At 57.4% G+C, this 24,377-nt stretch overlaps 2 protein-coding genes across 4 annotated transcripts; both read left to right on the forward strand.

Annotated features, from left to right (window-relative positions):
• Positions 1 to 152: 152 nt before the first annotated feature.
• LOC125691183 (ribosome biogenesis protein BOP1-like) lies at positions 153 to 10,795 on the forward strand. The gene is made up of 3 exons (XM_048940224.1): positions 153 to 341; positions 690 to 845; positions 10,463 to 10,795. The coding sequence occupies exons 1-3, from the start codon at positions 333 to 335 to the stop codon at positions 10,685 to 10,687; spliced, it is 390 nt and encodes a 129-aa protein (XP_048796181.1). The 5' UTR covers positions 153 to 332; the 3' UTR covers positions 10,688 to 10,795.
• LOC125691180 (uncharacterized) lies at positions 3,061 to 6,386 on the forward strand. Of its 3 annotated transcripts, XM_048940218.1 has the most exons (3): positions 3,061 to 5,538; positions 5,593 to 5,646; positions 6,288 to 6,386. In XM_048940218.1, exon 1 carries the CDS (start codon positions 4,004 to 4,006, stop codon positions 4,913 to 4,915), a length of 912 nt encoding a protein of 303 aa, XP_048796175.1. In that variant the 5' UTR covers positions 3,061 to 4,003; the 3' UTR covers positions 4,916 to 5,538; positions 5,593 to 5,646; positions 6,288 to 6,386. The 3 variants fall into 3 exon arrangements, with proteins under 3 accessions (XP_048796175.1, XP_048796177.1, XP_048796174.1); XM_048940220.1 differs by lacking the exon at positions 5,593 to 5,646; XM_048940217.1 differs by lacking the exon at positions 6,288 to 6,386 and having other exon boundaries at positions 5,593 to 5,978.
• Positions 10,796 to 24,377: the final 13,582 nt, after the last annotated feature.

The following is a 24,377-nucleotide window of genomic DNA, read 5'->3' on the forward strand; positions in this document are numbered from 1 at the left end:
GACACCGCCCCAAACCCCGCCCTCTCCGCAAGGCGCATGCGCATTTCACGCACGGGGGGTTTAGGGATCCGACGAGCATGCGCCGCTTGGCGGAGCTCCCGCTGAAGCTCGCGACGCGCATGCGCCTCCCCGCGGAGTGACGCTTCCGTGCGCATGCACCTTCCCCGCCTTCTCCCCGGAGGATCCTGACGCGCATGCGCGGCGTGCCTGGCTGCGACAGGAAAAGGGAAATCCGGAAATGAACCCGGCAGAGGGCGGGGCGTGACCTTTGACCCCGCGCACGCGGAGGACGGCGGCGGCAGCGGCGCACGCGGGACGCGGCCGTGGAGACCATGGAGCAGGTCGGGGCGGGTTGCCATGGTTACGGGGGTGGTGGGCTCGGGTCTTAGGCCTGGTTTGTTCGGGTCTTAGGCCTGGTTCCGGCTCTCGGCCTGGTTTCGGGTGCGGGCACTGGTCCTGGGTTTGGGGTCCCGGGTTGTGCGCCTCGGGCCTGGTTCTGGACCAGGGGTTCCGCGTTTTGGCTCGACCTCTGTGTTGGGGGCCCAAGTTTTTTGTCTGGGGGTCTAAGCCCCAGTTCTGGATTTGGGCCTGGATTCTGGGCCAGAGGTTCCACGGTCTGGGCCTGGGGTCTTGGGCCCGGTTCCGGCTCCCAGTACCACCCTGACACCCCCCGGCCTCTCCTTGGGCAGCCCCTGGAGCTCGAGAGCGATGACGATCTCACAGACAGCGAGGAGAGCGTTTACTCGGGTCTGGAGGACTCTGGCAGCGACAGCACCAACAGCAGCGCCGGGGAGGAGGAGGATGAAGACGAGCGGGAGGAGCCTGGCAGCGGGGCAGCCCCCGAGGTAAGGAGCGGGGGTGAGGGGAGGCTGCCTGGGTGGGGGGCACTGCTACAGCGCTGCGCCCAGCGCTGGGCTCCCAGTGCAGGGCAGACTGGGAAGTGCTGGGAGAGCCCAGCGGAGGGTGTGGGGATGGGGGGGCCTGGAGCCCCTCCTGGTGGGGACGGGCTGAGAGCCCCGGGGCTGTGCAGCTGGGGGAGAGAAGGCTGAGAGGGGTGTGAGCAGCGCTGATGGGTGTCTGGAGGGTGAGGGTGGGAGGAGGGGGCCAGGCTCTGCTGGAGGAGCTCCAGAGGTCCCTTCCAGCCCCTGTGGTTCTGGGACTTTGGGATCCTTAAGGTCCCTTCCAACCACATCCGTTCTGCGATCCCCTTTGGAAGCTCTGCCCTTTGAACCCGCAGCTCTCTCCCTGGTGTGCAGCCTTCCCCTGTTTGGTTCCCGGGGCCCCCAGCCCCAAACCAGGGGGGCTGGCCATCTCCTGGAGAAGCCCCCAGCCCCTCTCTGCCCCCTGCAGCGCAGCGGTGCTTCCCAAGGTGCAGGGGCAGCTGCCACCAGGAGTTGTGTCCCGGCATGGAGCTGATGGCGCAGGGTCTGGTGCAGAGATGGGAAGGGCAGCTGGTGCCTTGGAAATACCCTTGTTCCTCTCCAGGTGGAGTTAGGAGTGGGTTCCTCGAGGTTCTGGGTCCGTTTCTGCTGTTCTTCCAGTAAGGCTGACACAAAAAAAGGGAGTTGCTGTGATATGGTATGGGTTGGATAGGAAAAAGGTCCTTAAAGATCATAGAGCAGCGCTGATGGGTATCTGGAGGGTGGGGGTAGGAGGAGGGGGCTGAGCAACCGGATAAGGAGTGCTGGGCACAGACTGGAGCCCAGAGAGCTCCATGAACGTGAGGGAGAACTGTGCTGTGAGGATGGCAGAGCCCCTTCACAGAGCCCAGGGTGCTGGGGGAGTTGTCTTCTCCTCAGAGATGTGAACTCGTTTGGATCCTTTCTGGTACAGCTGCTGGAGGGAAATGTTTCTGGGGGGGTTGACGTGGGGCAGGGCTCTGGAGGTCTCTTCCAATCCCTATGGTTTGGTGGCTCTGTGCACGCTGATGTCAGCGTGTGCCCCTGCTCCTGCACAGAGCCCTGTGTTGGAGGTTTTTTCTTGTGGGTTCAAAGCAGGGAGGTTGGGGATGGAGCAGTGCCTTACCTGGCTTTCCTCCTGTGCAGCATCCAGAAGGGTTTCCCCCAGGAGGAAATGCCTCAAACCCATCAGGCTTGGAAAGGGTTACGTCTGCCTCTCATTTCTGCATTGGAAAAAGAAACGGGGCTTTCAAGAGTCCCCTTTCCAGTGCAGATCTAAGAGAAGCTCGGTCAGCTCACATCCTTTCTTCTGCGGTCCTGCTCAGTGGTAGAGCCTCTGTCTGCACCTCTGTCCTCCCAGGCGCTGCTCCCTGATGCACTCTGACAGGCCCTGCAGTGAGCTGCATCCTGCAGCTGCTTTGCCTCCCTTTGAAGCCTTCGCATGGCTCCATAAGTAAGCGGGTTGTGGACCACTGCCTTGTCACGTTAGACACCTCTGCAGTCCAGTTTTTCACAGCAGCTCAACGACTGTGGGACCAAATCCAAATTTTTCATTGCATTGGAAATGCTTGGGAGCTTCAGGAGAGCACGGCTCTCTGCTGCTCCACTGGCATGTTTGGAAAAGGTTGAGTGCCTTAGGGTGAGAGCAGGGAGGATTGGCTTCTGGCTGGAAAATGCTGTGCCTGCAGGTGCTGGAGAGTGGCTTATTTGCTTTGGCTGGATGTCTTCAGAGCTTGGATGTTTCTCTGGCTGCAGTGCCGTGGCTCAGGAGGCCGTGTGTGCTGCATAGGCTGGACACTGAAGGTGTCACTTCACGGTGCCACAGGGCTGTGGGTCCTTTGGTGCTGAGCTCAGTGCCAGGCTCTGGCTGTGGCACATCAGGGTTGTGCCACTCCTCCTGCTGCTGCTGCTGCCTGGGTCTGGATGTGCTGCAGGAGGGACACGGGACAGCAGAGGGCTTGAGGCTGAGGGCTGCCGCATTCCATCCATCCCACGGCTCCCAGCTGGGGTCAGAGACCCCCAAGAGAGCCCCCAGCCCCTTCCTGCTCCCTGTGCCAGCTCCAGCCCCCCCCCCCCCAGCACAGTGGTGCTTCCTCAGGAGCAGCTCCTGGGCTCCAGTTTGTGCCCGTTGCCTCTCGTGCTTGTCCTGGTGCTGCTGAGCATGGCCTGACTCCATCCTCCCTATGGGACGTATCACCATGGGTGGGATCCCCCCGAGCCTCCCTGCCCCAATCCAAACAGCCCCTCAGCCTTAAAGCTGCTCCAGGCCCTTGGTCGCTATGGTGGCCTTCCTTTGGGCTCTCACCATTGCGCCCAGCTCCCTCCTGCACCGATCCCAGCACTGTGCAGAGGGGCAGCATCCCCCCTCTTGTCCTGCTGGTGATGCTCTGTTGCAACCAAGACCATCATCAGCACCATTTGCCCGAGGGCCCATCTCTGCCTCGTGTCCCATTGGGTGCCCACCGGGACCCCTGGGTCCCAAACTCATCACCGAGCTGCAGGCAGCAGCAGAGCTGATGAACAGTGGGGTTGAACTGGAGCTAATGAACCTTGTGGGGCAGCTGCGTCCCTGTGTGCGTTGGGATTGTACACAGATGTAATCCGGAGCAAAGAGCAGTGGGTCTCAGCTCTATGCTGAATACTTTCTGAGTATAACGATAAAGAAACCTTAGAAACCCCTTTAGAGGTTAGCAATAGGCAGCGACACCCCAATAATCCTGGGCTGTGTGTCCAGCAAGGTGCTGGACATGGAGCTCAGGGAGCATTCCCAGGCTGCTCCATCCGGAGGCACTGGAGCACGTGCAGGAGAGCAGAACGTGTGAGCCAAACTCTTGGGAAAGGACAGGAGGCTTTGCTGCTGTGCCCGAGGAACCTGGAGAGCGTCAGGGAGCTGCGATGGGGAGAAGGGAAGCAGGCAGATGAGAGCAGACAGATCCATGGGGCTGCCAGAGCTCTGCGGTGCGTTCCTGGTGGAACTTTAGGGGCTGTGGCTGCAGCACTGCTCTGCCCCAGGGCTCCAGCCCCAGCATTGCAGCTGCTGAGCTGCTCTGTGCCCTGCGTGGAAGCTGAGGTCTGGGGAGTGTCATGGGGCCGGCACTGAGCTGATGCTCTACGGGGCTCTGGCTTTAAGGTTTTCTTGCTCCAACTGCAGCTCTGCAAAGGGAGGAATCCTTCAGCAAATGAACTCTTCAGCCTGCTTTCAACTGCTGGGGTTCACCCCAGGGCACAGGGATTGGAGCCAGGCAGCCTCGGGGCTGCTGAAGAGGAAAGCACTGATTGTCACAACACTGGGACTCATCAGGAGGAAATGGAATCCCACAGGGACAGCCCAATATAGACACAGTCCTGAGGGTGAGGGAGGCAGGGAACGTGGGGCTGAGTGGCACTCAGTAGTGGCAAACCAATATTGGGCTGTCCCTGTGGGGTCCTGCAGGAGCTGGGGCAGCTCCGCAGCTCTCCTGATCAATGCTGGCCTCGTTACCCTCTCTGCTTTAAATCCAGGCATGGATTTCTGGCCTCCCACCTTCCTTAATGCATCCCCTTGCAGTGAGCCCCACGTCTCTGTATCTGACTGTGCCAAGCTGAGCATTTATCACCTCCCTACAGCTCACAAACCCTTTTGCCTGGGGCAGTTCCATGCTGGGCTCTGCTCCCCATCCCTCTCACCTCCATCCTTGCTGTGGCAGCCCTGGTCTGCACATCCCCATCCTCACAGTGCTGGGGACAGTGGGATCTTTCCCTTCCTACTGGGAGACCACAGGCAAGGAGCTCCGACGTCTTCTGTAGAGCTTCAAGGAGGCGGCAGGTTGTGCCTCTCACAGAGCCCTAGAATGGCCTGGGTTGCACAGGAGCTCAATGCTCATCTGGTTCCAACCCCCTGCTATGTGCAGGTCGCCAACCAGCAGCCCAGGCTGCCCAGAGCCACATCCAGCCTGGCCTCCAATGCCTGCAGGGATGGGGCATCCACAGCCTCCTTGGGCAACCTGTGCCAGTGCCTCACCACCCTGTGTGTGTGAAAAACTTCCACCTCATATCCAACCCAAACCTCCCTTGGCTCACTTTAAAACCATTCCCCTTGTCCTGTTGTGTATCGGTCTGCCTCTCAGTGACCTTTGATTTGGGGAGAACAGAGACTCCCTGGCTGGGCCAAAAATGTGTTTTGCTGAAGAGGAAATGCAGCGTTTGGGGCGGTGCTGGAGGTGCGAAGCGCTGAGCAGGGTTTCTCTTTGTGGACGTGTACAGGGAGGGGTGGCAGCTTTGGTGGCACTGATTTGTCTGGCTGCAGACTGGAAGAGATCTGGGACAGTTGAGTCTTCCTCAGTTCTGTTTCGCATTGTGGAAGGGCTGTGGTTCCTCAGGGTGTTTCCTTTTTCTGGTGGTGCTGAGGTATAAACCACAGTTCTGACTCCCATCTGTGCATTTGCCTCTGCAGCTCAGCACGTGATGCACTTACTGTAGATGCACAGCATGCTTGGGTTGGAAGAGTCCTTAGGGATCACAGAACTGTGGGTTGGGTAGGGTTGGAAGGGACCTTAAAGATGATAGAATCATGGGTTGAGTAGTTGGGTTGGGTAGGGTTGGAAGGGTCCTTAAAGATGATAGAACCATGGGTTGAGTTGGGTTGGGTAGGGTTGGAAGGGTCCTTAAAGATGATAGAACCATGGGTTGAGTTGGGTTGGGGTAGGGTTGGAAGGTCCTTAAAGATGATAGAACCATGAGTTGAGTTGGGTTGGGTAGGGTTGGAAGGGTCCTTAAAGATGATAGAACCATGGGTTGAGTTGAGTTGGGTAGGGTTCGGATGGTTCTTGAAGATCATAGAGCTGTGGGATGGATTGGCTTGGGTTAGAAGGGTCTTGAAAGGTCGTAGGACCATGGAATCATTGGATTGGGTTGGGGTAGGGTTGGAAGGGTCCTTAAAGATGATAGAACCATGGGTTGAGTTGGGTTGGGTAGGGTTGGGATGGTTCTTGAAGATCATAGAGCCGTGGGATGGATTGGGTTGGGTTAGAAGGGTCTTGAAAGATCGTAGGACCATGGAATGGTTGGGTTGGGTTGGGTAGGGTTGGAAGGGTCCTTAAAGATGATAGAACCATGGGTTGAGTTGAGTTGGGTAGGGTTGGGATGGTTCTTGAAGATCATAGAGCCGTGGGATGGATTGGGTTGGGTTAGAAGGGTCTTGAAAGGTCGTAGGACCATGGAATGGTTGGGTTGGGTTGGGTTTTGGTAGGGTTGGATGGGTCCTTAAAGATGATAGAACCATGGGTTGGATAGGGTTGGGATGGTTCTTGAAGATCATAGAGCTGTGGGATGGATTGAGTTGGGTTAGAAGGGTCTTGAAAGGTCGTAGGACCATGGAATGGTTGGGTTGAGTTGGGGTAGGGTTGGAAGGTTCTTAAAGATGATAGAACCATGGGTTGAGTTGGGTTGGGTAGGGTTGGAAGGGTCCTTAAAGATGATAGAACCATGGGTTGAGTAGTTGGGTTGGGTAGGGTTGGAAGGGTCCTTAAAGATGATAGAACCATGGGTTGAGTTGGGTTGGGTAGGGTTGGAAGGGTCCTTAAAGATGATAGAACCATGGGTTGAGTTGAGTTGGGTAGGGTTGGGATGGTTCTTGAAGATCATAGAGCCATGGGATGGATTGGGTTGGGTTAGAAGGGTCTTGAAAGGTTGTAGGACCATGGAATGGTTGGGTTGGGTTGGGGTAGGGTTGGAAGGGTCCTTAAAGATGATAGAACCATGGGTTGGGTAGGGTTGGGATGGTTCTTGAAGATCATAGAGCCGTGGGATGGATTGCTTTGGGTTAGAAGGGTCTTGAAAGGTCGTAGGACCATGGAATCGTTGGATTGGGTTGGGGTAGGGTTGGAAGGTCCTTAAAGATGATAGAACCGTGGGTTGAGTTGGGTTGGGTAGGGTTGGAGGGGTCCTTAAAGGTCATAGAACCATGGGATGGAATGGGATGGGATGGGTTGCGTTGGCAGGGTCTTGAAAGGTCATAGAAAGGTCAAAGGTTGGGTTGGAAGGGTCCTTAAGAATCACAGAGCCATGGAATCGTTGGACTGGAAGAGTCCTTAAAGACTACAGAACCACAGAATGGTTGGGATGGAAGGGACCCCCCATCCCTGCCGTGGGCTGGCTGCCCCCCAGCTCAGGCTGCCCAGGGCCCACCCCCAGCCTGGGGCACCTCTGGGGCTGGGGCACCCACAGCTCCAGGCAGCAGTGCTGGGTCTGCACTGCCTCTGGGTGAAGGATTTCCCCACATCTGACCCTGACCTGCCCTCTGTTGGGTTGAAGCCATTCCCCTGTGTTGTGCTGCTCTCTACCCGTGCTCTTCTCTTTATCGGCCGTGATTCAGTTGGTCTCTGGGCTGTAACGACACGCTGCTGCCTCATCAGCTGTCCTCCGCAGGACCCACACGTCCTTCCCTCAGGGCTGCTCTCCATCAGCCCCACTCTGTGCCCAAATCTGACATTTCCTTGAACCCAGCACCACCCATTTGGCCTTATTGAACCTCGCTGTGTTCCCGTGAGCCCCTTCCTCACCTCCCCAGTCCCCTCTGGATGCCATCCTTCCCTTCTATTGAATCAACCACAGCGCTCAGCTTGGGGCTCACCGGCAAACTGCACCAATATTGCCCCCCACCCGTGTCCTGCAGTGTCACACCTCTGGGAATGGTGACACCCCCACGTCCCTGGGCAGCATCCCAGCCCTATGGGATGCAGCTTTTTGCCCCCATCCCCGAGCCGTGGCTGTGCCGTGGCGCTGGGGGAGCATTTGGGGTTTATTTTGTTGGCTTTGGCAGCGGGTCCGTCCTGCTTGCTGCCCTCTGGTGGAACGATCTCAGCTGCAGGGATCTGGAAGCAAACCGGGGGGGGGGGGGGGGGGGGGGGGGGAGCAGAGAGGAGTGCGGTGTGCCTGGAGCAAATGGAGCGTGTCTGCGCTCCTCCCGAGCCCTTCCATCCGCTTCAGACGGACTTTTGGGGTCAAAATAGTGAGGGTTTGTCGTTTCCCAGGTATCAGCTGTAGCACAGTGCTGGGAACGGAGCTCCTTCCAGGGCTGCGGGCCGCTTCTGCCTTTGTGCCGTACTCAGGGGGTCCTTCTGTGCCCACCCTGATGGCAGAATGGGGCAGAGCAGTTGGGCACAGCTCTGTGCCTGGGGGGCCCCCACTGAACCGCGGCGCATCGCGGTGAAGGAGAGAGGGGGAAGGAGAGAGGGAGAGATGGAAACTAGCGGCCAAAGCCACTGCAGCGCCAAACGCCTGGAAAAAAACTTATCTCCAATCTCCCTTTTTATTTTTTTATTTTATTTTTTTTAAATTTTTTAATAAAGCCCTTTGTTTTTGCAGTAATCTCATCCTCTTGCCGGGCCGGGATTTTCCAGGCTCTCTCCCACCCCTCTCCCCGCGCACAGCAGAAGGTGATCGCACACTGCGAGGACTTTACGGCTCCCACGAGGGACGTTGCCGGGGCTGCTTTTGCGATTATTGCACCGAATCCTCCCGTAAACCCGATCTCACCAGGGTCCCCCCCCCCCCCCCAAACCCCCCCGCCTCATCGATGGGGGAGCGAATCTCTTTTCCAGGGAAGGAGCTGCCGGCTCCTCGCACCCACGCGGCGCTCGGGGCCGTCCCAGCGCTGCAGGGAAAGGTTCTCCGTGCCGTGGCCCCGAGCTCCGTGCTGCTGCCAGAGGTGTTCTGCCCAGTGCGGGTGCTGGAGGGGAGAAGAAATGGAGAAGGGAAAAGAGATGGAGTAAGAAATGGAGGTTGGAAAAGAAGTGGAGTGCGCTCGGGGCAGAGCAGCTGCTTGCGGTGCCTGGAGTGAGGTTGGTTTCATGCTGCCGGAGGTGTTCTGCCCAGTGCGGGTGCTGGAGGGGAGAAGAAATGGAGAAAGGAAAAGAGATGGAGAAAAAAGCAGGATGGAAAAGAAGTGGAGTGCCCTCGGGGCAGAGCAGCCTCTCGCAGTGCCCAGTGCCCAGGGTGAGGCTGGTTTCGTGCTGCCCCGTTGCTGCCCTCAGTCCATCGAGGCCTCTGTGATTTTGGGTTGGCAGCTGAGATCGCTGTGTGCTCCGCTGAGCCCCAGTGATTTGTGCGCCCATCTCCAGCGCTCTGCGTGAGCTAGAGCCTTGGCAGAGCCCATCTGTAGGAAAGGACCTGTGTGTGGGGCACGGCGAGGCGGCCCTTGTGCTGATCCAGTGAGCCCTGCACTTGTGCTGCCAGGTGGGGAGAGGTTTTGCTGGCTCTCTGTGTACCTGGCATCGTAGACTCGTCATCGAATCGTGGAATGGTTTGGGTTGGAAGGGATCTTTCAGACCATCTATTTCCACCTACCCCTCCTATAGCCAGGGACCTATTGTCCTATAGCCAGGGACACTGCCCACCAGACCAGGTTGCTCACAGTCTGCAATACCTCCATGGTGGGATCCACAGCCTCTCTGGGCAACCCGCTCCAGTGTCTCACTGCCCTCACAGTAAAGAATTCCTTCCTAAGAAGATCTGCTCTAAGCCACGGGGAGCAGTCGGAGCAGTGCAGGGTAGGGCTGGCGGGTGCCTGGTGGAGCTCAGGGGCAGCACATCCCACACTGGGCTCAGAACTGACCTGAGTGGGGTTCAGTTCACGGGAGCAGCTCAGGAGAGGTGGACTGGGGGGCTGCAGGTGTCCACGGCCACACCGACCTCGTGTTGGGCACAGCGAGAGCCTGCCTGCCAACAGGGATGAGAGTGGCACCTCAGTGCGCCATCCGTGCTCTGGGTCCATTTGAGGACCTGGTTTGGTGCAGGGACAGAGGGCACAAGGGCTGAGCTGGCAGGGAGAAGCAGCCAGGCTGTTGTCCTGCCCAGGGACAGAGGACAGAGCAAAAGGGGAATCCCTGGATGGAGGTGAGGAAGGAGCTCTTGTCCTGATGGATTTCTGGGATGGCACCCAGGCAGCGATGAGGTCTCCATCCACGGAGAAATGGGAAATGCATCACCAAGCTCAGCGCCCTGATGGAGCCTGGAAGCTGGCTTTACTGGAGCAGAGACCTCCAGAAACCCTTCCCAGCATCTGTTTTTCCACCGTCTGCATTTGCAGAGCTTCCATGCACTCATACCTCGCAGCACCTCGCAGCACCTCGCCCTTGGCCCTCCACACACCTTGCAGGGCGTTGCGTCTGCGCTCTTCCCACAATTCAGGGCTGTTTCCCCCCAGGTTCATCGGGTGGCACCGAGCTCTTGTGAGCAGAGAGGGGCTGTGCAGAGCTCTGAGATCTGCTCTGGGCATAACCAGGCTGGGGAAGCAGCCGAGACAGGAAAGGCTGTGAGCACAGTGAGTGGGAATGCGGCGCTGTGAGCTGAGCAGCTGTCAGAGCGCGGCTCGGCAGCCCGTCCTCAGACGGGGGCTGATGGACTTTCTGTCTTCGTGGTCCCAGATGAGCAGAAGTGCGCGGCGCTTAATGAGCCCTTTCTTTCCTTCCTTCCTTCCCTGTAATGCGCCGTCCCCGAGGAGCCGTGAGCGCTGCGCGGCGCGAACCCAAAAGCACAAAGGTTCACGTGGCGGGCCCTTGCTGAGCTGCTTTCTTCTCTTTCAGGTCAAAGGGGCTCCCAGGAAGAGCAAAGTCCTGGGGGCTGATCCCCCTCCAAAGGATGGCGAGGGTCTGAACGTTCCGGATGAGTACGTGGAAGACAGCTCGGATGAGGAGGTAGGACCGCCTGCCAACTTGTGGATGCAACATAGGGCTGGTGGATTTCTTGCTGCGTCGCCTTCCGTGCAAACCCAGAGGGAGGGACGTTGGGTCAAAGAGCTCTGGGTGTGACGGGGGGCTGCCCACCCTGCAGCTCGCTGCTGGCACCCAGCGGGGCCGGGGGGGGCTGGTGATGGAGCGCAGCGCTCGCGGTGCCTGGCGCGGGAGGTTGGAAACTGCTTGTGCAAAAGGCAGCAGGATCCGGGCCGCAGAATGCTCCTTGGCTTGGCTCGTTCCAGACCAACTTCATTGCCTTTCTTAATCGTCTGCTAAATCAATTAACGCCGTTGGCGCAAATCAGCTGCTCCTGCAGAGCCCTGGGGTCGGGATGGGGTGAGCGCCAAGCGCGCGGGGGCGTTCGGTCTGGCCCTATTGCCGGGCTCTGGGTTCACTGGAAGGTGCTGGGACAGGTTTGTGGGGGCAGCTTGAGGGCCTTTGGTGAGCTTTGAGGGCATGGTGTGCTATATTGGGGTGCAGCCTGCTATATTGGGGTGCAGCCTGCTATATTGGGGCACAACGTGCTACATTGGAGCATCTGGAGGCTTCAAAACCCCATTTTGAGGCTTAATGACCTATTTTGAGAGACCGTGGGCCCATTTTAAGAACTCATATCCCATTGGCAGGAGTTGGACTTGATGATCCTGATGGGTCCCTTCCAAGTTGGGACACGTTCCCTGATTCTGTGGTGCGTTATACCGGGGCGCAGCGTGGTATAAGGGGCATTTTGAGCGCTCAGAACCCCATTTTGAGGGCTTATGGCCCTTTTTTGAAGGATCACAGTCCTACTTTGAGAACTCCTAGCCCCATTGCCAGGAGATGAACTTCATGATCCTTACGGGTCCCTTGCAAGTCGGGATATATTCTGTGATATGGTATATCGGGACATGGTGTGGTATACTGGGGCATGGTCTGGTATGTTGGAACATGGCGTAATGTTTTGGGACATTTTGAGGGTTCATAACCCCATTTTGAGGGCTAATTTGGGAGATCACGGCCCCGTCTTAAGTTCTACCACTATTGCCAGCAGTTGAACTCGATGATCCTTATGGGTCCATTCCAAGTCGGGATACATTCCCTGATTCTGCAGCATGGTATATAGGGGCATGGCAGGGTATATTGCAGAATGGCGTGGTATGTTGGGCCGTGGTGTTGTACATCAGGGCATTTTGAGGGCTCAGAATCCTATTTTGAGGTCTTACAGCCCTATTTTGAGAGTGCACGGTCCCATTTCGAGTATTCCTAGCCCAATTGCCAGGAGTGGACTTGATGATCCTTACAGATCTCTTCCAAGCTGGGATTCGTTCTGTGATTCTGTGGCACGGCGTATTGCAGAACTGTGCGTTGTATCATGGCATGGCGCGGTGTATGAAGGCACGGTGTGGTGCAGCGGGGCATTGAGCACCAGCACAGCGGCTCCTGGGCCCTGCAGCCATTGAAGGGCCTCAGCCCTGGCTCTGGAGACACGAGGGGGGCCTGGAGCACACCGTGCCCCGGGGCTGGACGCTGGAGGCCCACCTGGGTTGGCGCTGGAGCTGCCGGCAGCCCCCGGGTCTGGAATAGAGATTTAGAGAGAGGGGAAATATATGACTATAGAAAACATACACTTGTGTAATGTCTCCAGCATAACCCAGGAAAAAAAACCCTTTCATGCAGGAATCCGAGGTCTCCCCCCTCCCCAGCCGGTCCCGGTGCAGGGCCCCCGTGGGGGGAGCGCTGATTCAGAACCTGTTGACATCAGAGCAGCTTCCAGTGGCTTTGTTCCTGCTCCCCGCTCCCAGCCCCCTGCCCTCTGTGATTGTATTTATCTCTCCTCCAGAAGATCCCCGGTGCTGCTGCTGCTTCCTGTGGCCGCTTTGCGCTCGTCGCCCCACGCTGCCCCGGCTTCGTCCCTCCGTGCTGCAGCAGGGGCCGTTATCTTCCATTTCTCCTTATCTTTTCTTCATTGAGACCCCCAGCTTCTGTTCCGTAGCGTTGTTCTAATGAATGCGTGAGCTCATCCTTATTAATGAGCGGCCTCATTCTCCTCAAAGGACTGCAGTGCTCTCAAAAGAGATACTGGAGGTGCACGCAGCCCCAAGGGCCCTGCGGATGGGGCTCAGCCCATTGCACCCGCAGGCACTGGGAGCAAACAGTGAATGAACGGGGTGCACCGGGGGGCTCCCATCCCACACCCACCCCTGTGCAGCCCTCGGGAAAGCATGGCAACGAGTGTTGATGTGGGCACAGCGCCGTCTGTCCCTGCAGCTGCGCTGGGACAGCGGGCCATCCCTCCCCATTTGCCCCCCATGGAGCTGCGGTGTCCCCATCCATCGCCCCCAGCACCGGGTGCCCAGGGACACCACACACCAAGTAGAGGCGGCCCTGCTGCACCTTGTCACCTGCAGGTGGCTGCCCGACACCGGGCGATGCTACGGCACCGCTCTCCCCCCCGTGGGGCTGCCGCCGTCTGACCCATCGCTGTGCCCACAGCCGACCCCACAAGCAGCACGGGTGGGAAAACATCCCACGGTGCCCCCGGAGCGCCCGGAGCCGTGCCGCTGTCACTCAGCGCCTGCGCGGGGGCTCCGAGCTCCTTAATAAAGAGTAATGGCCCCGCGCTGCCCCGCGCTCCCGCTCGCTTGGCAGCTCCTCCTGGCCGCGCGCCCGGCCGCTGTGCCGTGAGCTCCGAGCAGAGACACAACAAAACCCCGGCGGTTTCCTGGCCGGGTGCGCAGCCCGCGGTGCCTGCGGGGCTCCCGGTGGCACAGCAGTGCGTGTGCCCGCGGTGCTGGCGCTCCCCCCGGCGCTCGGCACGGAGATGAATGGCCGCGAGCTGCCGCGGCTGTCAGGGCCTCGCTGGGAGGAAGCAGTTTGGGGCTTTTGTTTGGTTCTGTTTCCTCCCACAATGACTATTCCATATGTCAGTGGATAATGAATGAAGGAGCGCTGAGTGCTCCTCGGAGCGCGGCGGCCGTTCCAAGCCCACTTCCCTCCTCCGCAGCGCAGCTGAGCCGGGCGGGGGGCGAGCGCTGGCCGGGCGCAGGGAGCTCTTCTTTCAGTAGCTGATTAGCCAAGAGAGAAAAGTGCTGCAGAATGTGCTGCTGGCAGACGGCTCCTTCACTCATCACTCTGTGTGTGTGTGTGTGTGTGTGTGCGCGGCCCTGCGTGCGCTTCCTGACCTGCCTGGCTCTGCCTGATCTCCGTGCTCCCCCGCGAGCGTGCCTGGCCAGCAAGCGTGTGCTCAGAAAACCCTGGAACGGTGAGGGAGGAGTGGGCAGTGCCATGCTGGAGCTCGTGGACAGTCAGTGCCGTGCCAGAGCTCGTGGGCAGTGCTGTACCGGAGCTTGTGCGCCGTGCCGTGCCAAAGCTCTGGAGATGGGCGAGGAGGGGCCCTGTGGGCAGTGCTGTGCTGTGCTGGAGTTTGCAAGCAGTGCTGTGCGGTGCCAAAGCTCCAGAGCCAGGAAAGGAGGGACCCAGCAGATGGCTGTGCTGTGCCAAAGCTCATGGGCAGTGCTGTGTCGTGCCAGAGCTCTGCAGATGGACAAGGAGGGGCCCTGTGAGCAGTGCCGTGCTGTGCCAAAACTCTGCAGCCGTGCAAGGAGAGATTCTGTGCGTGGCTGTGCTGTACAGAGGCTCACGGGCAATGCCATGCTCTACTGAAGCTCCAGAGCCAGATAAGGAGACACTCAACAGTCAGCGCCGTGCCAAAGCTCACAGCAGCCCTGTGGTGGCACTGGGGGAACCTCCCGATTCCCAAACCAGCTCTGCTGCTCAATTCCACACTTCTTACGCCCAACTTTTTTCCAAGGGGGAAGTGCCTCTCAGTGTTGCTGCGTCCCATCCAAAAAGCTCCACTTCCCATTGCTGCGAGCAGCGCACACTGCAGTTGGGTTGCACACTGGGGAGGAACCGTGGCACGGAGCTTTGAGTGCTTGCCTGCACTGAAGGATGTGGCTCAGGGCTCCTCGGTGCCTCCTGTCCCCTCGAGCACAAATGATTCCTGGGAAGGCATGAGCTGCCACACACGACATCAGGAAGGAGCTGAAAGAAGGACGCGGGGAGGAAAGAGGTGCGTTGCAGCTCCAGCCCACCGCTGAGGTCCTCCAGCTGCAGTGCCATGCCCCATTTCCACAATTCCGTTTTGGAACAGCGGAGGGAGAGCGAAAGGAGCTGCGGAGATGGATGGAGGGGATAATTGGAGGCCTGGGGGGAGCGTGCAGACGAGGAGATGTGAGAAGGGGAGATCTGTGTCGGCTGGAGGCAAAGCGGAGTCGGGAGGACGCTAACAGGATGCAGGAGGAAGCACGGGGATATTTGACGAGATGAAACGGCGTCAGGTTGAAATGGAAATGAAATGGGAGGAGAGAGACACGCTCGCTGTGCGGCCGTATTGTCCTGCACGGCACGGGGCAGTGCATCACAGCACCACCAGAGGCTGCACAGACGTCTGGGTCTGCACACAGTGATGCCAATAATAACGGGAACGTCGGGAGCTGCGGTGCTCCAGGCTGAGATCGATGCTATGGGACCTCAAGGATCCACGATGGTCCCTGAGCCGCACGCACCAGGAACGCTCTGCTATGTGCTGGGTGGTTGTAGAATCATTGAGGATGGATAAGATCTCCAAGATCCCCCAGTCCAACCCCAACCCATCTCCACCATGACCCTAAATAGAGCCATAGAGTCTTTGTCACAGCATTAATCACGACAGTCATTAGGGTTGGAAAAGACCTCCAAGATCTCCTAGTCCAACCCCAACCCATCTCCACCATGACCTGAAACAGAACCATAGAGTCTTTGTCACAGCATTAATCACGACAGTCATTAGGGTTGGAAGAGACCTCCAAGATCTCCTAGTCCAACCCCAATCCGTCTTCACCATGACCCTAAATAGAACCACAGGGTCATTAAAGTTGGAAGAGACCTCCAAGACCCACCAGTCCAACCCTTCCCAACATGCCCACTGACCGTGTCCTCCCCCAAGTGCCACATCTTCACTGTCCTGTAACTCCAGAGATGGGGACTCCCCCTCCACCTCCCTGGGCAGTGGGAAGGGGCCTTGGAGCTGTTTTGTTGTCCCATCTTGTTGTCAGCAAAGGGTGGGGAGCTCTGCTTTCAGCACATCCCACCCCATCTTCCACCACACATCAACCACCAAAGGTCTTAGATTATAGAACCATGGAGTGGGTTGGGTTGGAAGGGTCCTTAAAGAGCACAGAACTGTGGAATGGTTGGGTTAGAAGGGTCCTTAGAGAGCGCAGAACTGTGGAGTGGGTTGGGTTGGAAGGGTCCTTAAAGAGCACAGAACCGTGGAATGGTTGGGTTGGAAGGGTCCTTAAAGAGCATAGAACTGTGGAATGGTTGGGTTGGAAGGATCCTTAAAGAGCACAGAACTGTGGAGTGGGTTGGGTTGGAAGGGTCCATAAAGAGCACAGAACTGTGGAATGGTTGGGTTGGAAGGGTCCTCAAAGATCACAGAACTGTGGAATGGTTGGGTTGGAAGGGTCCTTAAAGAGCACAGAACCATGGAGTGGGTTGGGTTGGAAGGGTCCTTAAAGAGCACAGAACCATGGAATGGTTGGGTTGGAAGGGTCCATAAAGAGCACAGAACTGTGGAATGGTTGTGTTGGAAGGGTCCTTAAAGAACACAGAGCCATGGAGTGGGTTGGGTTGGAAGGGTCCTCAAAGATCACAGAACCATGGAATGGTTGGGTTGGAAGGGTCCTTAAAGAGCACAGAGCCATGGAGTGGGTTGGGTTGGAAGGGTCCTCAAAGCCCATCCATCTCCAACCCACTCCTCAGCCCACCCAGGTCTCTCTAGATGCCATCCCTTCCTTCTGTTGGATCTGGGGGCCGTCAGCAAACTGCTGGCACTCCCAATCCCACCGCCGGTGCCTTCGGTGAAGAAGAGCCCTTCTCCATTGACCATGGGGTTTCCTGTGGGTTCCTCGGTGGGGGGCATCGCGTGGGCTCCTGTGGGAGCTCAGCTGCCACTCACTGATGGTTAAACAGGCTGAGAGGAGCCAGAGGAACACGACGCATGGCTCGGGGCCTGTGCTGCGCATCTCCCCCCTTCCCCCATAGACCGGGGATGGTTTCGGCACCAGCTCCGGCGCTTGGGGCCGCCGTGGGAAGCCGGGCTGGCGCAGCACCGGGAGCTCACAGCTGTGCAACTCGGGCACTCACTGGGGCTCCTGGCGCTCCAGGACGGAAAGTTTCCACGCTCGGCACGTCGGAGCTGGGACCCAGCAGCCCCTTCCCCACAGCACCGGGCGTCCCTGACCCCGTGCAGCACCGTGCCCGGCAATGAGGGGCAGCTGCGGTGCTGCCGGGGGATTCTCTGCGGTGGGGACAGGGAGGGCTGGAGCTGGGGGGAGCGGGGGAGAGCCGGTGATTAACTGGTGCTGATACAGCCGTGAAAAAGGAGCTCCATTACTCTGTCTCTTGGCTGCCCCAGAGCTGATATTTAAAGCCGTTTGTAAAGCGGCTCAGTTGGGGCAGGAAAGGCTTTTTCCTTCTGGAAGGAATGACATCACCGAATACATTTAACCGATCAGGTCTCTGACCCAAGGAGAGCGAGAAACCCACAACAACTTGTGGCTGATGAGTGGAAACTTTTCCTTCTTTCTTTCTTTTTTTCTTTTCTTTTCTTCTTTGGTTTTTTTTCTTTCCATTTACTTTCCCCCTCTGCGTGCCGGCTCTACGCGGCTCGGCTCCATGGGCTGCACTCCAGGATCCGCTCTGATTCCTCCGGCCCTGCTGCACTTAGGGGGGGGGAAAAGGGGGGGGGGGGGCAGGGAGCAGCCTGCAAGTGCAGGGCAGGTTAATTCAGACAGCCACATTAATTCAGACAGCCACATTAATTCAGAGCCACGTTAATTCAGAGCCACGTTAATTCAGAGCCACGTTAATTCAGAGAGCCGCGTTAATTCAGAGAGCCGCATTGATTCGGAGAGCCGCATTAATTCAGAGAGCTGCAGCACAGCTGGGTTGGAGGGGATCTTAAAGATCACAGAAGTGTGGAACAGTCGGGTTGGAAGGGTCCTTAAAGATCGTAGAGCCGTGAAGGTCCTGAAAGATCATAGAGCTGTGGGACGGTTGGGTTGGAGGGGTCCTTAATGGTCTTGGAACCAGGAACGATTGGGTCGGAAGGGTCTCCTGCAGTGGGCTGTGTGCCCCCCACCAGCTCAGGCTGCCCAGGGCCCCATCCACAGCCTCAGAACACCTCCAGGGATGGGACTCTGTGCCACTGCCGCCACCACCGGTTCCCATTGCCTTGTCCCACATTCCGCCTCGTCCCATGGCCGTGCCGACCCGGCTCGCTTCCCGGTGCGGATGGCGGAGCGCAACCACTCCTCCCACCCCCGCGGCTGGAGCTGCTCCATCCCTGCTGGCAGAGCTGGGGCTGCGGGATGCCAGGGCTGCCAGCGAAACTCCCCTCGCGCTGCAACCTCTGCAGCAGTGCTGCACTGCAGCATCCGGGCAGCGCACACAGGTGGGACAGAGGTGGCTGCATGCAGACGTGGCCGTGGCGCAGGGAACGGAGCGACCCCAGAGCTGAATGGCAGGCGGCTGCTTTGGCGTCCCTCCGCTCCCAACACGCTTCCCAACACGCTGCTTGCCCTGCGCCCGTGCAGCACTGCATCTCCTGCACCGTTCTGCACCCATTCGTTGGCACAAACCTGCATGCACAGCGCTGTGCGTGGCTCTGATCGCTGCAGGAACTGCTTGGGAAGCTCCTGGCTGTGCTGCAGTGACAGCCGTGTGCTCGGCAGCTCTGTGCACGGGGATGGCTTTCTGGAAAGCAGCGTTCGATCCCGGACATAGAGTCAGCACTGCTGGGATTCCTTGGTGCAGGGAATAGGGAGCTCTCTGCTCCTTGGGAATAGGGCAGAGTGGGAAGATGCCTTTCCTGTGCAGAGCCCACTGCTTGTTTTGCTGGAGGAGCAGCCGGAGGGAGCAGGCGGTGTCACAGTGCTGTGTCTGAGGGCTCTGTGTGCTGGCACTCACCCCACGATGGGTGATGCTAAAGAAGGGAGGGAGGGCTCAGGGGGCAGCTGTGGCTTAGAGTGTCAGCATCTGTGCCTGGGCTGGGGCAGAGCTGTGCCCCATGATGTTGGGTGCAGTGCCCTGAGCGGTGCAGTGCCGTGTGTGTGTGGGGCAGTGCCCCATGGATGTGATGCGGTATGTGATGCAGTGCCATGGACATTGCAGTGCCATGTGTGTGTGGTCAGTGCCCCATGGATGTGATGCTGTGTGTGATGCAGGGCCACATGTGATGCAGTGCCATGGACACTGCAGTGCCATATATGTGTGGGGCAGTGCCCCATGGATGTGATGCCGTGTGTGATGCAGGGCCACATGTGATGCAGTGCCATGGACACTGCAGTGCCATGTGTGTGTGGGGCAGTGCCCCATGGATGTGATGCTGTGTGTGATGGCAGAGCCATGGACATTGCAGTGCCATGTGTGTGTGGTCAGTGCCCCATGGATGTGATGCTGTGTGTGATGCAGTGCCACATGTGATGCAGTGCCATGGACATTGCAGTGCCATATATGTGTGGGGCAGTGCCCCATGGATGTGATGCCGTGTGATGCAGAGCCACATGTGATGCAGTGCCATGGACACTGCAATGCCATGTATGTGTGGGGCAGTGCCCCATGGATGTGATGCTGTGTGTGATGCAGAGCCACATGTGATGCAGTGCCATGGACATTGCAGTGCCATGTATGTGTGGGGCAGTGCCCCATGGATGTGATGCCGTGTGTGATGCAGTGCCATGGACACTGCAGTGCCATGTATGTGTGGGGCAGTGCCCCATGGATGTGATGCTGTGTGTGATGCAGTGCCATGGACACTGCAGTGCCATGTATGTGTGGGGCAGTGCCCCATGGATGTGATGCCGTGTGTGATGGCAGGGCCACATGTGATGCAGTGCCATGGACATTGCAGTGCCATGTATGTGTGGGGCAGTGCCCCATGGATGTGATGCCGTGTGTGATGCAGTGCCACATGTGATGCAGTGCCATGGACATTGCAGTGCCATGTATGTGTGGGGCAGTGCCCCATGGATGTGATGCCGTGTGTGATGCAGTGCCATGGACACTGCAGTGCCATGTATGTGTGGGGCAGTGCCCCATGGATGTGATGCCGTGTGTGATGCAGGGCCACATGTGATGCAGTGCCATGGACATTGCAGTGCCATGTGTGTGTGGGGCAGTGCCCCATGGATGTGATGCTGTGTGTGATGCAGGGCCACATGTGATGCAGTGCCATGGACTTTGCAGTGCCTTTAGCAATGCAGTGCCATGGTCGTGTTGTGCACTGTGCAATGGATGTGCTGCCATGCACGATGCAGGGCTGAGCACGATGCAGTGCCCTGAGCAATGCAGTGCATGCATGATGCAGTACCATGCATGATGCAGTGCCCTGAGTGATGCAGTGCATGCAGGATGCAGTACCATGCACGATGCAGTGCCCTGAGCGATGCAGTGCATGCATGATGCAGGGTTGAGCACGATGCAGTGCCCTGAGCGATGCAGTGCCCAACACGATGCAATGACCTGAGCGATGTGACGTCCTGAGAGATGCAGTGCCCAAATGAATGCAGTGCCCCCTCCAATTGAGTGCCTGATGGATGCAGTGCCATGCGCAGGGTGCTGCAGTGCTCAATGCAACGCCATGTGTGATGGACTGCCATGCTCAGTGCAGTGCCTCTCTCATTGCAGTGCCCTTCTCAATGCAATGCCCTTCTCAATGCAGTGCCCTTCTCAATGCAGTGCCCTTCTCAATGCACTGCCCTTCTCATTGCAGAGCCCTTCTCATTGCATTGCCCTTCTCATTGCAGTGCCCTTCTCATTGCAGAGCCCTTCTCATTGCAGTGCCCTTCTCGTTGCAGTGCCCTTCTCATTGCAGCGCCCTTCTCAATGCAGTGCCTTTCTCATTGCAGTGCCCTTCTCATTGCAGTGCCCTTCTCGTCGCAGTGCCCTTCTCATTGCATTGCCCTTCTCAATGCAGTGCCCTTCTCATTGCAGTGCCCTTCTCATTGCAGAGCCCTTCTCATTGCATTGCCGTTCTCAATGCAATGCCCTTCTCAATGCAGTGCCCTTCTCAATGCAATGCCCTTCTCAATGCATTGCCCTTCTCAATGCAGTGCCCTTCTCATTGCAGTGCCCTTCTCAATGCAATGCCCTTCTCAATGCAGTGCCCTTCTCAATGCATTGCCCTTCTCAATGCATTGCCCTTCTCAATGCATTGCCCTTCTCATTGCAGTGCCCTTCTCATTGCAGTGCCCTTCTCATTGCAGAGCCCTTCTCATTGCAGTGCCCTTCTCAATGCAGTGCCCTTCTCCTTGCAGTGCCCTTCTCAATGCAATGCCCTTCTCCTTGCAGTGCCCTTCTCGTTGCATTGCCCTTCTCAATGCAGTGCCTTTCTCATTGCAGTGCCCTTCTCATTGCAGTGCCCTTCTCAATGCAGTGCCCTTCTCAATGCAGTGCCCTTCTCGTTGCATTGCCCTTCTCAATGCAGAGCCCTTCTCCTTGCAGTGCCCTTCTCCTTGCAGTGCCCTTCTCATTGCAGTGCCCTTCTCATTGCAGTGCCCTTCTCATTGCAGTGCCCTTCTCGTTGCATTGCCCTTCTCAATGCAGAGCCCTTCTCCTTGCAGTGCCCTTCTCCTTGCAGTGCCCTTCTCCTTGCAGTGCCCTTCTCCTTGCAGTGCCCTTCTCGTTGCATTGCCCTTCTCAATGCAGAGCCCTTCTCATTGCAGTGCCCTTCTCATTGCAGTGCCCTTCTCATTGCAGTGCCCTTCTCAATGCAGTGCCTTTCTCAATGCAATGCCCTTCTCAATGCAGTGCCCTTCTCAATGCAGTGCCCTTCTCATTGCAGTGCCCTTCTCAATGCAGTGCCCTTCTCAATGCACTGCCCTTCTCATTGCATTGCCCTTCTCATTGCAGTGCCCTTCTCATTGCAGTGCCCTTCTCAATGCAATGCCCTTCTCAATGCAGTGCCCTTCTCAATGCAATGCCCTTCTCATTGCAGTGCCCTTCTCAATGCAATGCCCTTCTCATTGCAGTGCCCTTCTCAATGCATTGCCCTTCTCAATGCAGTGCCCTTCTCAATGCATTGCCCTTCTCATTGCAGAGCCCTTCTCATTGCATTGCCCTTCTCATTGCAGAGCCCTTCTCATTGCAGTGCCCTTCTCATTGCAGAGCCCTTCTCATTGCATTGCTCTTCTCCTTGCAGTGCCCTTCTCAATGCAGTGCCCTTCTCATTGCAGTGCCCTTCTCATTGCATTGCCCTTCTCAATGCAGTGCCTTTCTCAATGCAGTGCCCTTCTCATTGCAGTGCCCTTCTCAACGCAGTGCCCTTCTCGTTGCAGTGCCCTTCTCATTGCAGTGCCCTTCTCAATGCAGTGCCCTTCTCGTTGCAGTGCCCTTCTCATTGCAGTGCCCTTCTCAATGCAGTGCCCTTCTCATTGCAGTGCCCTTCTCATTGCAGTGCCCTTCTCAATGCAGTGCCCTTCTCAATGCAGTGCCCTTCTCATTGCAGTGCCCTTCTCATTGCAGTGCCTTTCTCAATGCAGTGCCTTTCTCAATGCACTGCCCTTCTCGTTGCAGTGCCTTTCTCAATGCATTGCCCTTCTCATTGCAGTGCCCTTCTCATTGCAGTGCCCTTCTCAATGCACTGCCCTTCTCATTGCAGTGCCCTTCTCATTGCATTGCCCTTCTCAATGCAGTGCCCTTCTCATTGCAGTGCCCTTCTCAATGCAGTGCCTTTCTCAATGCAATGCCCTTCTCAATGCACTGCCCTTCTCATTGCAGAGCCCTTCTCATTGCAGTGCCCTTCTCCTTGCAGTGCCCTTCTCAATGCAGTGCCTTTCTCAATGCAATGCCCTTCTCAATGCAGTGCCCTTCTCAATGCAGTGCCCTTCTCAATGCATTGCCCTGCTCATTGCAGTGCCCTTCTCATTGCAGTGCCCTTCTCAATGCAGTGCCCTTCTCATTGCAGTGCCCTTCTCAATGCAGAGCCCTTCTCAATGCAGTGCCCTTCTCAATGCACTGCCTTTCTCAATGCACTGCCCTTCTCCTTGCAGTGCCCTTCTCAATGCAGTGCCTTTCTCAATGCAATGCCCTTCTCAATGCAGTGCCCTTCTCAATGCAGTGCCCTTCTCATTGCAGTGCCCTTCTCATTGCAGAGCCCTTCTCAATGCAGTGCCCTTCTCATTGCAGTGCCCTTCTCATTGCAGTGCCCTTCTCAATGCAGTGCCCTTCTCAATGCAATGCCCTTCTCAATGCAGTGCCCTTCTCAATGCAGTGCCCTTCTCATTGCAGTGCCCTTCTCATTGCAGAGCCCTTCTCAATGCAGTGCCCTTCTCATTGCAGTGCCCTTCTCATTGCAGTGCCCTTCTCAATGCAGTGCCCTTCTCAATGCAATGCCCTTCTCAATGCAGTGCCCTTCTCATTGCAGTGCCCTTCTCATTGCAGTGCCCTTCTCAATGCAGTGCCCTTCTCCTTGCAGTGCCTTTCTCAATGCAGTGCCCTTCTCATTGCAGTGCCCTTCTCATTGCATTGCTCTTCTCCTTGCAGTGCCCTTCTCCTTGCAGTGCCCTTCTCAATGCAATGCCCTTCTCAATGCAGTGCCCTTCTCAATGCAGTGCCTTTCTCAATGCAGTGCCCTTCTCATTGCATTGCCCTTCTCAATGCAGTGCCCTTCTCAATGCAGTGCCCTTCTCAATGCAGTGCCCTTCTCATTGCAGTGCCCTTCTCATTGCAGTGCCCTTCTCAATGCACTGCCCTTCTCAATGCAGTGCCATGCTCATTGCAGTGCCCTTCTCCTTGCAGTGCCTTTCTCAATGCAGTGCCCTTCTCATTGCATTGCCCTTCTCAATGCAGTGCCCTTCTCATTGCATTGCCTTTCTCCTTGCAGTGCCCTTCTCATTGCAGTGCCCTTCTCATTGCAGTGCCCTTCTCAATGCAGTGCCCTTCTCGTTGCAGTGCCCTTCTCAATGCACTGCCCTTCTCAATGCAGTGCCCTTCTCAATGCAGTGCCCGGCACCAGCCTGCTGTCCTGGACCCGTTCCCCCCATGCTGCTCACAGCTCTCTCGCAGCCTGGCCCCGCTCAGGGATTTTGTTTTCATCCCTCCCGATCCAGTAGCACAACTTGTCCAAAAAAACACCGCTCGACTTTACTTCAATTCCTGGAAAAACTCTGGAACAAAATAATCAAGCCCTTTTGCAAACCTCTGGAAGATAGCGAGCGGACTCGTCACCGCCAGCACAGACGAGTCTGTCAAAACAACCCGGCGTCCCTCTGCACCAGGAGAAGGGGTTGAGAGGGTGGTGGGTGGCAGTGCTGCCCAGGGGCTGCAGGAGGAGCCCAGGAGGAGCCCAGCACGTGGGTGCACGGCTGGCTGCTCCGGGGGCATCGGCCCGTAGGGTTTGTGGTTGGGGTCACAGAATCACAGAATCACCCGGGTTGGAAGGGACCCCAAGGATCATGCAGTTCCAACCCCCCTGCCTGGCAGGGCCACCAAACATCCACATTCAGATCAGGTTGCCCAGGACCCCGTCCAACCTGGCCTTAAACACATCCAAGGACGGGGCATCCACAACCTCCCTGGGCAGCCCGTTCCAGGGCCTAACCACTCTCCTAGTAAAGAACTTCCCCCTAACATCCAACCTAAATCTTCCCTCCTTCAACTTAAAACCATTTCCCCTCGTCCTGCTGTTGTCAGCCCTTTTGAAGAGTTGACTCCCCTCCTGGGTGTAGGTTCCCTTCAGGTA

This window comes from Lagopus muta, chromosome 3, assembly GCF_023343835.1.
Source record: "Lagopus muta isolate bLagMut1 chromosome 3, bLagMut1 primary, whole genome shotgun sequence".
In the NCBI taxonomy this organism is placed as follows: Eukaryota; Metazoa; Chordata; class Aves; order Galliformes; family Phasianidae; genus Lagopus; species Lagopus muta.

What these genes read in the sequence shown, in the direction of transcription:
- LOC125691183 (XM_048940224.1), top strand. An exon ending in GCAGCGGGGCAGCCCCCGAG is followed by an intron (nt 846 to 10,462) that starts GTAAGGAGCGGG and finishes CTTCTCTTTCAG; the next exon opens with GTCAAAGGGGCTCCCAGGAA.
- LOC125691180 (XM_048940218.1), top strand. Translation starts at nt 4,004, where the DNA reads ATGCTCTACGGGGCTCTGGCTTTAAGGTTTTCTTGCTCCAACTGCAGC.